Source organism: Protopterus annectens, chromosome 4.part0 (genome assembly GCF_019279795.1).
Source record: "Protopterus annectens isolate FY-2018-M chromosome 4.part0, PAN1.0, whole genome shotgun sequence".
In the NCBI taxonomy this organism is placed as follows: Eukaryota; Metazoa; Chordata; order Ceratodontiformes; family Protopteridae; genus Protopterus; species Protopterus annectens.
Window position 1 is genome coordinate 624,128,386 of NC_056733.1, and position 14,730 is coordinate 624,143,115.

Sequence of the window (14,730 nt, forward strand, 5' to 3'; positions counted from 1 at the left end):
CGATGCCAAAGGTCTCCAGACAAAAAAAATGACTCCTCTGGAAAGGGGGCTTTGGTGGTCCAGCCCCTCCACTGGCAAAGCAGCTCTAAGAAATCACCAAAGAAGATGTCATCATGCCGAGATTTGGAGGAACCCTATCCTTCCTTGAGGTCAGTATTCATAGTAAGGAACTCCTCGCTAGAGCAAAATGCTTCCTCTTGCATTTTCTCTTCCCTGAAACCTCTTGCTCTGACAGAGCTGGGGAGGAGTCAGAAAGCCTTGCCAAGGGGGTAGACTGCAGGCTGTATGACACTGGCTGTCCAGAGCAGACTGATGACTAGCCAGAAGAACAGATGAAAACTGGGAGGGGTTGCTGGCTGGAGACATCAACCCTTCACTCGAGAAGAGAACATCCTCTCAACTATGTCAAAGGCCAAGGTGGAGGCAAGCCTCTTGCATCCAAGTGTCCCAGAATCCAAGGGTACTGAAGACAGCTCCAACACCAAGGGAGCCACAAATAGATCCGATGCTGAGATCAGAGCTGAGCAGCTTAAAGCTGAAGCTCCAAGAGGGAGTGACTATCCCAAAGCAGGGAATGTTGACACCAACCTAGAAATTCCAGCATCGATGCTGTGGCTCCGAGGTGCTGACGGCCCAGAATAAATCAGGGTCCAGGCTACCAAGGAAAAGGATGGAGCCAAAGATGGCCAAGCCATCAGATCTGATCTGGAGGGTGGAAGCTTAACTAGCCCTGAAGGGACCAAGAGAGGGGAAACCAGAATGATGGGGCATAGTGTCCAGGTGTTGGGCCCACACTCGAGGGGCTAAGACGTAATTGCATATGTTCCTGCAAAAAAAACCTTATAAGTTGCTCCAGATCAGTAGTTTCGATGCTGCCCAACAACCTCAATGACCTAGCAGATAAAGCCACAATGTATAGCTTCAAGGGTCTATGGGAAGAGGACCCTGCATGCTGGATCCGAGCTGAGGAAGCTCTGAATCGACACAGAAGACTCCAGTGACTGAAGAGGAGTACGAGGAGAAAACAGGGAAAATACTCTACCTGAAGGTGTCCCTTTGATCAGGAAGGAGTTTGGAATACTTGGAGAAGCCGTAGATGTTATTTTACCTGATTTCGGAGCCGATGTCAATGTCAATGCTGTTGGGGAGGGTGAAAGCCATGGGACCTTTGGACCAGGAGAGCCCAAAACAGCCAGTCTAGAGGACAAAGATGATGTCTTGTGCTCTTTTTTGGAATGTTTAGAGTCTTGCGGTTGGGACTTCTCAGTCCCAGTCTTGGGATCCAGGGAAGAAGTCCTAGAAGCAGATGAAGAACTAGATTAGCTAGAAGGTAAAAGACCTCTTAAAACGAGCATGGCCTTACACTTGTTGATTGCTCATGAGCCAAAGCTCTCACAACTGGAGTATGTAGAGTGAAATGCTTCAGAACCCGACAATAAGGTGTGCATCCTGGGAGGGCAACTTGTGCCCACAGGAGATGCATTTTTTGAACTCCTTCTCCACTAACACAGGCCTAGTGAAGCACACACAAAAAAGAATAACAGTAAAAAAAAACCTAATGAACTAAACGGGAAAAGGCGGGAAGTGAGGGGCAAATTATCTAAACTACCTGAGTCTAAACACTACCTCAAAACTATCTAAACCTACCAAAACCATTACCGACTATTCTACAAAGTTAAGGGAAGAAAGGATCTCACCAAAACTATGCTAACTCTTCAAAGAAAATGAACCAGTTTTAAGCAGATCCAAAGACCAAGCTGCACACATGAATGGTGGCAAACTACATCTGGGGAGTTGATAGAGGAGCCATCTTAAATTTATACACATGAATACAAACCATATTGACATTTTCAGTTGCAAACATTATACATAATTTAAAATCTATACAGTCAATGTCAGTCATGCATTTGATTCCTGCCTTCCCTTAAACTTCATTCCTCCTCCAAAACATTATTCCGAACTTATTCCCACAATTCCCATTGTTGTCTATGTAATTTGCTCCTACCCTTTTCTAAAGATCCTACTTTCAGTTGTTTTATATGGATTCACGTCTAGTGCAGTTGGTTTAGACAGAGTTCCATTTTTCAGTGATTGCGTTTTGGGCAGCCACTAGGATTAAACTCAGCAAGGCCTTATTATGTTTAGGCAACTCTGATTCTATATCACAGCTCAAAAATTTATTTCCTTAGTTACACCAATTTATTCACCCAGTATTTTTGATGAGTGGTCTGCAGGGAATTTTAAACTCTGCCAACTTATTACTCTCTCAAAAAAAATGTTTTCAGTAACCTCTTTCTTCCTCAACACACCTCCAACATTTGCAATCTACCTGAGGAAAAATTCTGTGGAGTCTGATTCAGATATAAAAATATCTGTGAAAACACTTCCAGGCCAAGATCCTACATCTTCTAGACTTTGTTGCATATTCTGGAGCTATACATATATCTTCCCATTGTTTCTTTGTGAATTGCTTATCCAGTCTCTCTCTTCCCAATCTTTTCATCCGATTAACTCCTATAGTTATCATGCAAAATTTTATATGTCCAACTAATTATCCCTTTTTAACAGCAGCTTCTGTGCCAGATTCTACTAAAAACATTTCCAGTGTTTTTTTTTTTTTTTAACTTATGATCCCCTTATTCCCTTCTCTTTGCCTGTGCTCTGACATTAATCCTTGGATAGGGAAGGCAATCTCTAGCCTGCAGTCCAAATTAATTCTTGGTCGCTTTCCTTTTTATTACCTTTCCCACTCGAATGATTTGTTCCCAATACCTTGGTTCCTTTGCCAGTTTTCTCCAGTAAAATTCCATGCCCCTCTTGCCTATTCTCTGCAACCCTAATTCCAGTCATTATTAATTATCGGCAAAATCTCCGTTCTCCATTCCTGTGTTGGCTTAGTTTTTAGAATACTTTCTGCTACACTATCAATATAATATTCTGTATGGTTATTGTTAGTCTTCTTAAAGATCTGCATCCAAACTCCCAGTCTCTCTCTGTGTCTTGAGCTCTCCCCGTTTCATCATCATTCCTTTCCACTTTGAATAATAGCTTTCTGCTTGTGTTATATATATATATATATATATATATATATATATATATATATATATATATATATAGCAGCCTTAAACTGTGTAGCTCTGAAATACCACTTCAAACTAGGTAATCCCAAACCACCTTCCAGATAAAATCATTCAACTTGTTATTAATTGTGTGCTCTTGTTGATAAAAATATGCCTGACCTGCATATAAAACTGAAGGGACTAAAACCATTTTCACTGCTGGCATCTTGCTATACATACCCATAAAACAGAGCTTCCAACTTCTCGGTTTTTGTATTACCTTTTTAGTCTCTTCCCAAATATCCTTAGATGCCATAACAGAATCCTTTTTAATCCACAGTACTAACTACTTTAATTTAATCATGTCACCATGTATGGCATTGTTGAACCAATCTGTATGTGGGTACAAAGTTTGAAGCTATTGCCGTTGTTTTATCTTCATTTGGTTTGTATCCCAAAAAGATTTGAAACCATCTCAGAATGATCTACAACACTGAATTGCCCTTTTCTGGTTTTATCAAGTATAAAAAATTATCTGCATATAAAATCACTTTTCTTGATTACCGTACCAATTATATTCTTGAATTTTTGAGTCCCATTCCCTAGCTATATTTAATGAAGAAATTTCTATCTTCCCTAATAACCCCTGAATAATTTCCACCACCCATTCTTTAAATTTCTCTCTATTCACCAGACGGGTGGGGGAGTGCCAGCGTCTCATTTTTGTTTCATTAACCTACATTTTTTTTAATTATTGGCATGTGATCTGAAATAGCTATGAATGCATATGAAAACGTTCAATTAAATGCACATGTTTCTGTGGAATATAATCTGTGTCTAGCCTAGCCTACACTTTTGTACATTGGGGAATAATATGTAAATTCATCTGAACTCTTATTATTGAATTCACATCTTCCATACCAACTATAATCATACCTTTCTTTAAAAATCTGCCCTCTCCTGTTATATTTTCCCTTGTAGGCCACCCAGATACATTCTCACTGCTGCAAATCAAATTCTAGCCCCAATCTATAAGTAATATTCCCCGCTGAAAGCCGATTAATTTCCCAGAATTTTCTTAAGCTCCATTGTAGCAGTTTTATGTGGAAAAATAAATACATCAGTGCAACCATCCTCCCTTGCCAGCAGCCCTTTACTACTACAAATCTACCTTTATCATCTTTTTCCTCTTCTATCACTATTGGGGCTCCTCTTACAATTAGTACTAGCCCTATCCCAGATATTTATTTGAATCACCATCCTAAAATCCTTTCTTTATAAAATTCACATGCTCGTTTCTTTCCAAATGTTTCTCCTGTGACATAGCTATTTGCACTCTGAATTTGTAATATAGTTCACTACTCTTTCTTTTTTGTACATATCTGTGAGACCATTCACATTTAAATATAATATGGAAAGTGTTGCCATTCTGATATAAAGATATTATTCCCACATCTTATGTACAACACCTTTTTTAAAATGCCTAGTTTTAGTTTTTGTGCTGCATGCATACACTAATGATTTGCAGGCTGATCTCTTATACAGTTGTTTTTTGTCATAGCCATCTAAACTTATGTCAGATATAACAAGACTTTTTGTTTTAATGAAAACCCTCAAATAAAAAACACACAGACTCTCAAAATACCCCCATAACCTATTAACTTAATATAAACACAGAAAATTATATGCATCTTCAGATAATGAAGTTTAACCCTTCTAATAGGAACAATTGTCCAAGACTGACAGCCACTCTCACAGGCTTGAACTGATCTAAAATAAATGTTATCCAAGCTAAGACACGTGTCGTCTGTTTTTTGTCTTATCTTTATTCGTCTCTTAGATGTAGAAAATAACTTTAACGTTTTCAGAAAATGTATCTCCTAGCCATTGAAAGAATGTCTTGGCTGTTTTTATTGTCCTTATCCATCCCTCCATAGTAACATGAGAACCAGGTAAACAAGTTGCTTTCCACTACACATTTCTAATGTTGTACTATGAACATTTATTTGCTAGAGGAAAACTTTTCATTTACATTCAATGTTCTTTTGTTTACTTGCTTCCCCTTAAAACATGTTATTAGATCAAGCCAAGGGCCATACTCCAGCCATTCCCTAATGCAAAAGTTAGAAAAAAGCATATACATTTTACTTATATCATGCTCTTTTGTCTTCTCATTTTACACTGCAGTGCCTGCATTTCCTAAAACTGAATAAGAAGAAAGAAAGGAGGAGGAAAACAAGGGGACACCTGTTTATTTTAGTATCCCTGTAAGACACAAAAATAACTGAAAATGCTTTACTTTATAACATACAGTACATGTCATGATTTATACAATTACTGTGAAAAAAATGTTTTACTTAGTTACCTCTTTCCTTCCTCTGCCCTCCTCCTTAATGTTAACAAAAGATAGGAAGTATTCCAGAAGTTATAGGCAGTGAGTGGGATAAAATGTAAACGGAGTTTAAAAATAGGGTAGAAATAAAACAAAGAAATATATAGTTGTAGCAATAATTATTTAGAGGTGCTGACGGAGGTTAAAGTGTTAAAGAATAATGGGAATCTCACAGAACAAAAACAGGCACAATACTAAAGAGAAAATAAGGGAATAACTGGATTAACATTATAACATGAAGCAGGGCATATGCTTTGGAGTCCCCTACAAATTTAACAAAGTAAAAAAAGTCCACTAGTTCCAGGTTTTCTTGTTCTGACATTTTAAAAATGTAATTAATGCATTGTAATCCCACATTTATTCATTAATTTCTGAGTTGGTGATTTTCTACCTGTTGATCTCCATCTCCCATATCCAGTCTCTGATTCATTCCCAGTGTACTTTTGGTTCTTCTAGTCAACTACCATGCTTTTTCTGTTTCTCAACTATTTCCCTTTGGAACACTGGAAAAGGTTTGACTGGCAAAGTCTCTCTATGAGCTTTATTATCAGAAGAATAAGAAGCAGAGACCCCTTCTGTTTGATAGATCACTTTTTGTTGGACAGACTTTTGTATTTCCTTATCATGTTTTGCATCAAACAATAACTGACCCTTAGTAAAAAAAAAACATTCTGAAGATAGCTGAATACAGCAGCTTGAACCTCACACCTGCTTCTCCACATTCCCTGATTGCGGGAATAAATTTACTCCTCCTCTGCCTAGTGCATAGTGAGTAACCATTTTCCACAAACATTCTACTGTCTCCACCTTTTAGAACTTTGTCCTTCTGCCACAGTTTTGTCAAAATCTACTCTTTCTGTTGGTAGGATTGCATCTTTACTATCACAGGTCTTGGCTACTTTCTCATGGTCAGGTCTGTAGCATACATGCAATATGCCCTTTCAGTTAACACCTCTTGCTGTGGAATACCATTCCACTTGCTTATTTGTGTGTCTTCTTCTTTCGGCTTTTCCCGATTAGGGGCCGCCACAGCGGAACTCCAGTCCGCTAATGATTGGCAGTTGATTTTTACGTACCGAGTTGCCAGCCCTGACGTACAACCTTCAACGAAGGTACGCCCATTCACACATGTCTTCACACAGAAGACGCTCTGAGAATCGAACCGGACAGCGTCTTACTGTGAGGCGACAACGCTACCACAGCACCACCACTGCGGATCCACTTACTTATTTGTGCCTTTATAAAATTAATACAGTCTGTTCTTTCCAGTTTCTCTGTTACAGCAGAAAATCTTGGGTTTTCCTTATGGCTATGCTTTTAAAGGCTCTGGTGCTATTAGCCGAGTAATCACCTATGAATCTATGTGCTTTGTCCTTTAATTCTACCATTTTTTAAACATCTCTTCTTGTGGAGTCCCAAATTCAGCTAGCCTTTTCTTCATTTCTATGTCTTACTTTTGAAGTTTTATCAGCAAATCTGAATATCTGTTTAAAACGACTTCCATTTTTACAGCCTTTTGTTATTTGAGTTGATATACTCCTTCCGCATTTCATTTATTTTAATCAGCTCTGAGCACATTTGGCTTATTTTTCCTCTAGATTGCTGGTAGTCATATCTTGCACCAAAGTTGGAGCTTGACCTGCTTTTTGCTAAACAGCTGCTGGATTCTTCCCAGCCAGTGTCTTCCCTTCACCTTTCATGATTGATTTTCTTTCGGGTTCCTTGAATTTTTTTTTTGCTGGCATCCAGGCAGTGCACTTACTAGCTAATAACCGAAAAGTACCCCAAAAATACATTCACTGGCTCTCTTTTCTGAGTTTCCATTTTTTACACTGGGAGAGCTGAAATTATGCTCTTTCTCATTGTACAGCCATCTTCAAAGCCTGATCTTCTTGCATCTTTGCTGAAGATGCACAAAAAGAGGATAATCCTGTTTTCTTTCCTGAGGTACAGAACTCATGCTCCCTCACAGCTTGTGCTTGAGGAAGTCAAAGACCACCCCTGCTCAAAGACAGATGACTACCTGATTAAATTACTTAAGAATATGTAAATAATCAGTGTTGGGTCTGGGCATGGGTAGCACTGACTACAAATTCACTCTGGGAACAACAGCTTTTGCCACCAGCACGTGTGTGGAAGAGTGCTTCCAAGATACAAAATATTTCAGATTAAAAAAAAATCAGACATTGTGAACTGTAAAAGGAAGCCAAATTATTTTAAGGAATTTAAGAGAAAATAGTTGTCTGAAATAATATGAATGGAAAACAACTTTAATCAAAATAATAACCCACTTTCAAGGTAGGCTCTAACCCTTTGAAGAAACAAAAGAAAAACCGAGGGAAGGAAAGCACCAAGGTATTCCTCCAACACCATTAAGAAAGCAGGATGGACGCGCAGAGAAATGCTAAAATACCTGGTTGAGGAACACACACACTACATGAAGGGCAGTTTTAATAAAGAATGTTTGTAGTCATGGTGCATCTCAATAGCACCATTTTGCTGAGATGCAATTAATGCCAGCTTCAGCCAAAAAAAAGACTGAAAATACAGAACTGTTTTTGTGTGTGTGTGTGTGTGGGGGGGGATAAACTGTCCATACTGTCAAAGTGAGGAGTTTTGTTCAATTAACCTTCTTGCTTATAACCAACTCTGAGGTCATAAAAGCTCAGGTAGGTTATAATTTTTTTTGCACTTTTGAGCCCTTTTTATTGGATTGTGCTAAAGTTATGTGTCTCAACAAATGAGGAACCAAATAATAAAATATATACAATTCTTGCTATGTTAGTTCCAAAGATCATCAGTATATTTAGCATAGCAAATGCTGTGAAGCACAAACTGTAGTCTCAAAATCCTACAGGATTCCCTACACATGGGTTCTGGCTTCTGTATAGCTTTATCAAGAACATGACTGAATGGGGAGAACAATCAGGGGCCTGTTCTTAGACTCCTTTTCCTTAGGAGCTGAGTCAGGATTCCCTTTGTCAGTTTTACTAGAAGAGGGTTGAGTCCCTGCCAAGGCAGAAACAACATGCTTATCCCTTCTATCACTTAAAGCACAGGAGTTGAACCCCGAACAAATAGAACAGTCCACATCAAAGTGGACAGCGGCTAAAGAATACACGCAATCCTTGTGGTTATCTCAGTTAGGGATCTTATGCCCACAGGAGATGCACTTTTTAAAGCCCGTAATCTTCTCAACCATATTGACAAAGCAAACCTATTCCTAAGACACAAAAGTAAAAAAGGGAGACTTATTTTTTTTTTACAGAAGGATACCCCAAATCGCATAGACAGAGAGAAAGGATGCCAACAATGGTATGTGGGAGAATACCCTGACATGGGTAGAAAAGCCTGAGAAAAAAGGCAGAAAAAAAAAGGTAACAGCAACAAACAGAAAGACCAACAAGTTCTACATAAAGGTAAAAGAAGGGAGAAGAAAGCAAGTACAAAAAAACTCACAACAAAGTAAGAGCAATGCTGAAACAATCTTGCCCAAGTGATTGGTGGCAGTACAAGTTGTTACAAGACATGCTGCTAGTGAAGCAGGTAATACACTTTTCCTGCAGTAGTACACTCTAATATTCAAAGGCATTTATAATTAAATAAAAACACTGAACATTAAAGTGAAGACAGAAGAGGTTTGGAAGTGATACAAATAAGAATTTGTGCAAAAGATAGATATCTGAATCAGTTAGCATTTTAAGTGATTTGTATAAAAAACATGTCATGCTTCAATCCTGCTCACCTTCCAGACAGAACTGCTTGAGTTCAATCTCATAAAACTTATTGGTTCCAATTATAATGCTGTAGCCTGTAAAAGTGATGCAGCTGCATGGCTCTGATGTCTCAATTTCCTGTTTGAAAAAAAAAAGGCAGATTTAAGTAATAAGATCAGAAAGAACATATGGCACTAATTTCCAAGTGGGAAACCATTCTACCATTAACTTTTATTTGACAACTAGTTTTTCAACTAAACTGTGACTTAGATGCCTTCATTTCAATTATAAATCAATCATTTGTATCCCTTAAAATACTTTATTTATTTTGCTTTAGTTTACTAGGTTTGTCCAACTGCATTTAGTCAAAAAAACATTTTCAGCAGAGGCCTGGGGAGAAAAGCTCCAATATATTACAAATATTGTAAAACAGACATTCAGTGATATACCTGTACAAACATTAAATAAGATATTGTAACAATTACATATACATTTGTTAATTAGATAACATTCATATGTAAGTAAAAGCAACTATTACAGTATAAAAAATATTTATGCATTAATTGATTTTTCAAAATATTCACTTTACTACTACATGCATTGCTAAGTGACCAATAAGTATATGGTATCAGAAATAGAAAGAATAGCACATCTGGAACATCGTGACTGAAACAAACACTGTGGTCTATTCCAGCAAATTGACGCTTCCCTTTTAAAGGGGATTTTTAAGGCTAAAGGTCAGTAGCACAATGTTGAAATCTAGAAAAGTCAGACATGTTATATCTTCTGTAAACAAGAGATACTTACGGTATTAGGTAATCTCTTGAGGGTTTCAAGAGATGGCAGAGGGCACCAGAAAACTTTCCCCTCATTAGGCATTCTTTTAAATGGTATCCCCTGGCACCACTGCCATTTAGTTTGCAGGTTATTCTGATTCTTCTCACATACTTGTATGATTTGGATCTCACTTACATGATAAGGGTGCACTGTTGGAATTCTGCCTACTATGAACTTGTGGATGTCAGCACTGGGTGTTTAAGCAGTTTTTTAGACATGTTTTGCATGTCTGTCTATTTATAAAGATTCTCTTTCCCCGAGACTTAAATTTCATGAGTGATGGAATTGCATGCTCTACAAGCTTTCTGGTTTGGTGACGCTGATGTTCATGTCTTTCCTCTTTTTTTTCCATCTCCTCGTTGCTTCATCATTTCTGGCCACCCAGTACCATTGTCCATCACTGGGTCTATCTGTTTCTCTTTTCTCCCTCGGACATTTTCTACGAATGAGCAGGAGCCAACATGGATCTTAAGAGTATCTAGGGGTGGGGTGGGTGCTGGCAACTGCTTCTGCTGCTAAAGGGGGTTATGTTATGACCTGTGGTTGTTTTTCTACCCCTCCCCTGCATTTGCCTACATATATCTGAGGGATCTTCCCCTTTGTGGACCATGGTTCCCCTCAGGGAGCATTTTCGATGAACGGCCTTCTCTCAGGGAATACACATGCCCATCCCACCCTCTCAGCACTTCAGACATCTGAGCCACTAATCAAACCCAGGTTATCTGGGCTGTAGTTACAGCTTTAGCCCTGTATTATCCCATAGTTCTGCCAAAACTTCATCTCTTTTCTTGGTGTCCATCACCACTGTTCACAGATGCCACAGTTTCAGGCAATTAGTGAGGACCCATGTTTGAATTTTCACCAAGATCAGGCATCTCTTAGAAATAACTCACATTTTGTATTAAAAATGGTGAGGCAGCTACCCTTAAAACTAACCCAGTCACTTCTCTCTTTTCCTTCCACTCATAGACTCTAAGGAAGAAAAAGTCCTCAATACCTCTGGTGTGCTCCACCAAGGTCAGATGTTTATCCTGGACACAGCACAAGTGCTGAAGAATAAACAACTGATGATTTCCTATGCACCAGGGAGGCAGAGTCCTACAGAAGGTAAGAAAGCCATTGCTTACTGGACTGGTAACTGCATTGCGTTTTGCTATCAGGCAAAAAGACTGCCACTTAAAAATGTTGCTGTCAAAATCCATTCCATCAGAGGCATGGCTGTTTCCAGTGCTTACTGTATAAAAGATCTCTCCACTATCTGTGTAGCGACCACTTGGCCATCAATCTACATATTCATCAAACATTATTATTTGTATCATGACTCCAAGGAGTTGTGCTTCCTTTTGGCACTTCAATGCTACAGAATATGGACTTCTGATCCTGGATATTTTGCAGCTCCTGTCTCCCCTTCTGTGTATCAACAAAACAGCACATGACCAATCACACTGTCCCTTTAAAATCTAGATGACTCTGACAATGCGTAAAATGAACTCATTTGTGGTGATGACTGTCTAACCCAGAGCAAACTTAGTAAACTAGCCTACCGGTGGTGACTATGTAAGACAATCAGGACAGAGACTGCTGGGTTAGCACAGTCATCCTCTTTGCAGACTTGGGTGGAACCACAAAGGAAGACCCCACTACCTAACAACTGAAGATGTGGTCCTCCTCATTCTATGGGGGGAAAGTGAAGTTACTGCCCCCTATAACACTAGGGTGACTAGAATTAAGCCAGAAGGAGGGAGATGTGGTCGATGCCTGAGCTATGTTTCAAGGTCCTTGATTGAGTTCTGAGAGGCTCATTCAAACAGAATGAGAATGTCATCACAGAAAACATCAAAAATAGAAAACCTGTACTAATCTGTAAAGGAAAAAGTCTGAGAAGTATGTTCCAGTGAAGATACTTACCTGAACTTGTTTCCCTAGCTAACATTCAGTGCAGTTAAAATTACAGCAAACCACATGAATGCCCAGTACTGAAGCTATGTTAAGGTCTTCTCCAGATCCTCTTTAGTGTGGCAGAGAACAACCTCTTGCCTACCCTGTCTAAAACCTTAGTGAAAGGGTACTGATATCTCTGGGACCATAAATACTAGACCAAAAGTTCACTAACAGTTTGTCATAGCAAATTTACTAAGAATGTCATTCCATAATGATAGGGGCTTGTAGACAGCGTTTGATTTCTTGGGAGGAGACAGAGAAGTTCTGTTTACGCTCGGGCTGTATATATGGCATTGTTCAAGACAGTTGGCATGATGAGAAAGGTGGGAAATAATCTGTTGCTCCACCTCATTCTTGAAAGCATACTGTTTGAGATGTTTTAAAAGTGAAGCCAAACAGGATACAGGTCGACATTTAGAGTAGTGGGGATCATCCAACATTCTACAGCTCAGTGAAAAGATGATAATACCAAAGATGGTCTGTGAAGAGATGATGGTTTTGTAGCCACTCATAACATGCAGAGCACTGCAATACCCACCCTCCTTGCATGCGACTAGAACCATGAAGATCGTATCAGTGATGGGGCCAAAGGGGCTCAAGATGTTATACAATTAGAAACTTGCAATACTTTTTTTGCATTTGTTTTGCTGTAGTCCACTACTGGCCCATCAGCTCTTCAACACGTCTGCCCTACTAATCCATTTGTTCCCCTTAGGCACTAAGGGCAAGGATCAGGTGAATTAGGATTGGCAGTCATCCTTGTAGAGTAATAGAATCTTCCCACAGCAAATACTAGTCAGCACTAAGGGGTTAGTATGCAAAGGGTTTCATGATGAATATCCACACTTCAGTGTGTGATGTGATCAAACAACCCCTTTTACTATGTAGAAAAGCATGTCCTTGTGATCACTGGGAATTTCACCATGGACACTGTGACCCGAGTACATACCACGTCCAGTCTCCAAAAGTGGCCACTTGGCTAACCCTCATCATCTGCTCCCCCACAACAGCTTCAGCAAGTACTCAAGTCACTAGTCAAACTGGCTCACCTAGACAGTAGTTGATTATTTATCCCTGTACACCAACAGCACTGACTTATAAACCTAAATATTTGAAAGACTATTATTGAAAAGACAATAGGAAGCTGGAAGGGCAATAAGTACCCATTGGGGAGTTCCCGCTTGAAGATCAACTTTTACTGTGCACTCTCACATGTCAATTACAGTTTACTTCAAGGGGCCCTTTGAATTGAGAAGCACCTGAAGGATATGATGTTTGCAAGCAAGACATAGTTCAGGCAAAAAAAAGTTCCTTGGTGCTCCCTTATACATAAAATAACCGTGTCTATATTACATAATCAAACTTTTAAAAGTTCGAATGTCATCTGGTCGACACCATATAATCGAACTTTCAAAAATTAGAAAATGTAATAAAAAAAAAATAAACCAAAGAAAAAACCTACCTGAACAGTTTAAGCAGGGGAGCAAGCCCCCCTGCACACCCCCCGCTCTTTAAATATATCAAGTCCGAGATTGTGCTACAATGCAGAAAAGGGAAATCTTCCCATTCCGCACTGTACGGAGATCTCCGTTGAAATGTTTGAACTTTTAAAAGTTCGATCATATGGTGTCGACCATATGATGTTCGAACTTTTAAGAGTTCGACAACGTGATATAGACCCAAATAACCTGCTTCAAGTAAAATCGCATATCCTCAAAGCTGTTTATAAATTTTTGAAGAAAGACACCACTGAAGTAGGTTTGAACTGATCATCCAGATACCATTTTAACTCATTAACCCCGAGTACCGTCTCAGTGCTTCTATGCTTACACCCGAGTACGCTGTAAGACGATGGGAATTGCAAGCAGTTATCACAGAGTACACCTTCTACTGAAGTCACAAACTGCAATGTAGATTTTTAATGTGAGCAGCATGTAAAACATGCTTAAATCGTAGTCTAACTTGTTCTTTACATCATATACCTATGATTCAATGTGTTTTTACATGCTGCTCACATTGAATTTTTTGAAGAAAATCAGCTTGTAAAGCGGTCGATTATGCAAGCGGTGGCAGCCTATAGGATTATCGCAATCCAAGCCACTACTTGCATAACACCTCCACCTGAAATCTTAATTTCTTTTGTTCTCCCTGAATAAATAGAGGGTCCAGCAGCAGGCATTTCCTTTCTTTTTTCTGATATTTGCAGATTCTACCTGCTGCTGGAGCCCTCTATTTATTGATCAGAATCGGAGCCACCTGTTTGGCGGTTTTTGCTTCGAAGGTCTCTTGTTTTAATTTTACCGGCGACAAGAACTGCTTCTTACTGCTGAATTAATTTAGCCTGTGGTTAGGTAAGCTGACATTATGTATGCTAGGGTAGTGGGTTTCATTCTTGTATTTTTTGATTGCAAGTGCCTGCGGAGAGAATGAAGTGTGTATGTGTGTATGCAGAAGTGCCTGCTTGTGTGTATGAGAGAGCGATCGGTTCCTGAGTGAATGCAGAGTGTGTGTATGAAAGTAGAAGTGCCTGCATGTGTGTATGAGAGAGCGATCGGTTCCTGAGTGAATGCAGAGTGTGTGTATGAAAGTAGAAGTGCCTGCATGTGTGTATGAGAGAGCGATCGGTTTCTGAGTAAATGCAGAGTGTGTTTATGAATGTAGACGTGCCTGCTTGTGTGTATGAGAGAGCGATCGGTTCCTGAGTGAATGCAGAGTGTGTGTATGAATGTAGAAGTGCCTGCTTGTGTGTATGAGAGAGCGATCGGTTCCTGAGTGAATGCAGAGT

The 14,730-nt window shown here is 39.3% G+C and overlaps 1 protein-coding gene across 1 annotated transcript in view; it reads right to left on the reverse strand.

Moving 5' to 3' along the window:
• The window catches only part of CIT (citron rho-interacting serine/threonine kinase), a 3,433,971-nt gene that overhangs the window by 519,746 nt on the left and 2,899,495 nt on the right, over positions 1 to 14,730 (reverse strand). Inside the window, exon 41 of the mRNA XM_044069760.1 lies at positions 9,197 to 9,305. Within this exon, the coding sequence (XP_043925695.1) occupies positions 9,197 to 9,305 (109 nt within the window). The remainder of the gene's footprint in view (positions 1 to 9,196; positions 9,306 to 14,730) is intronic.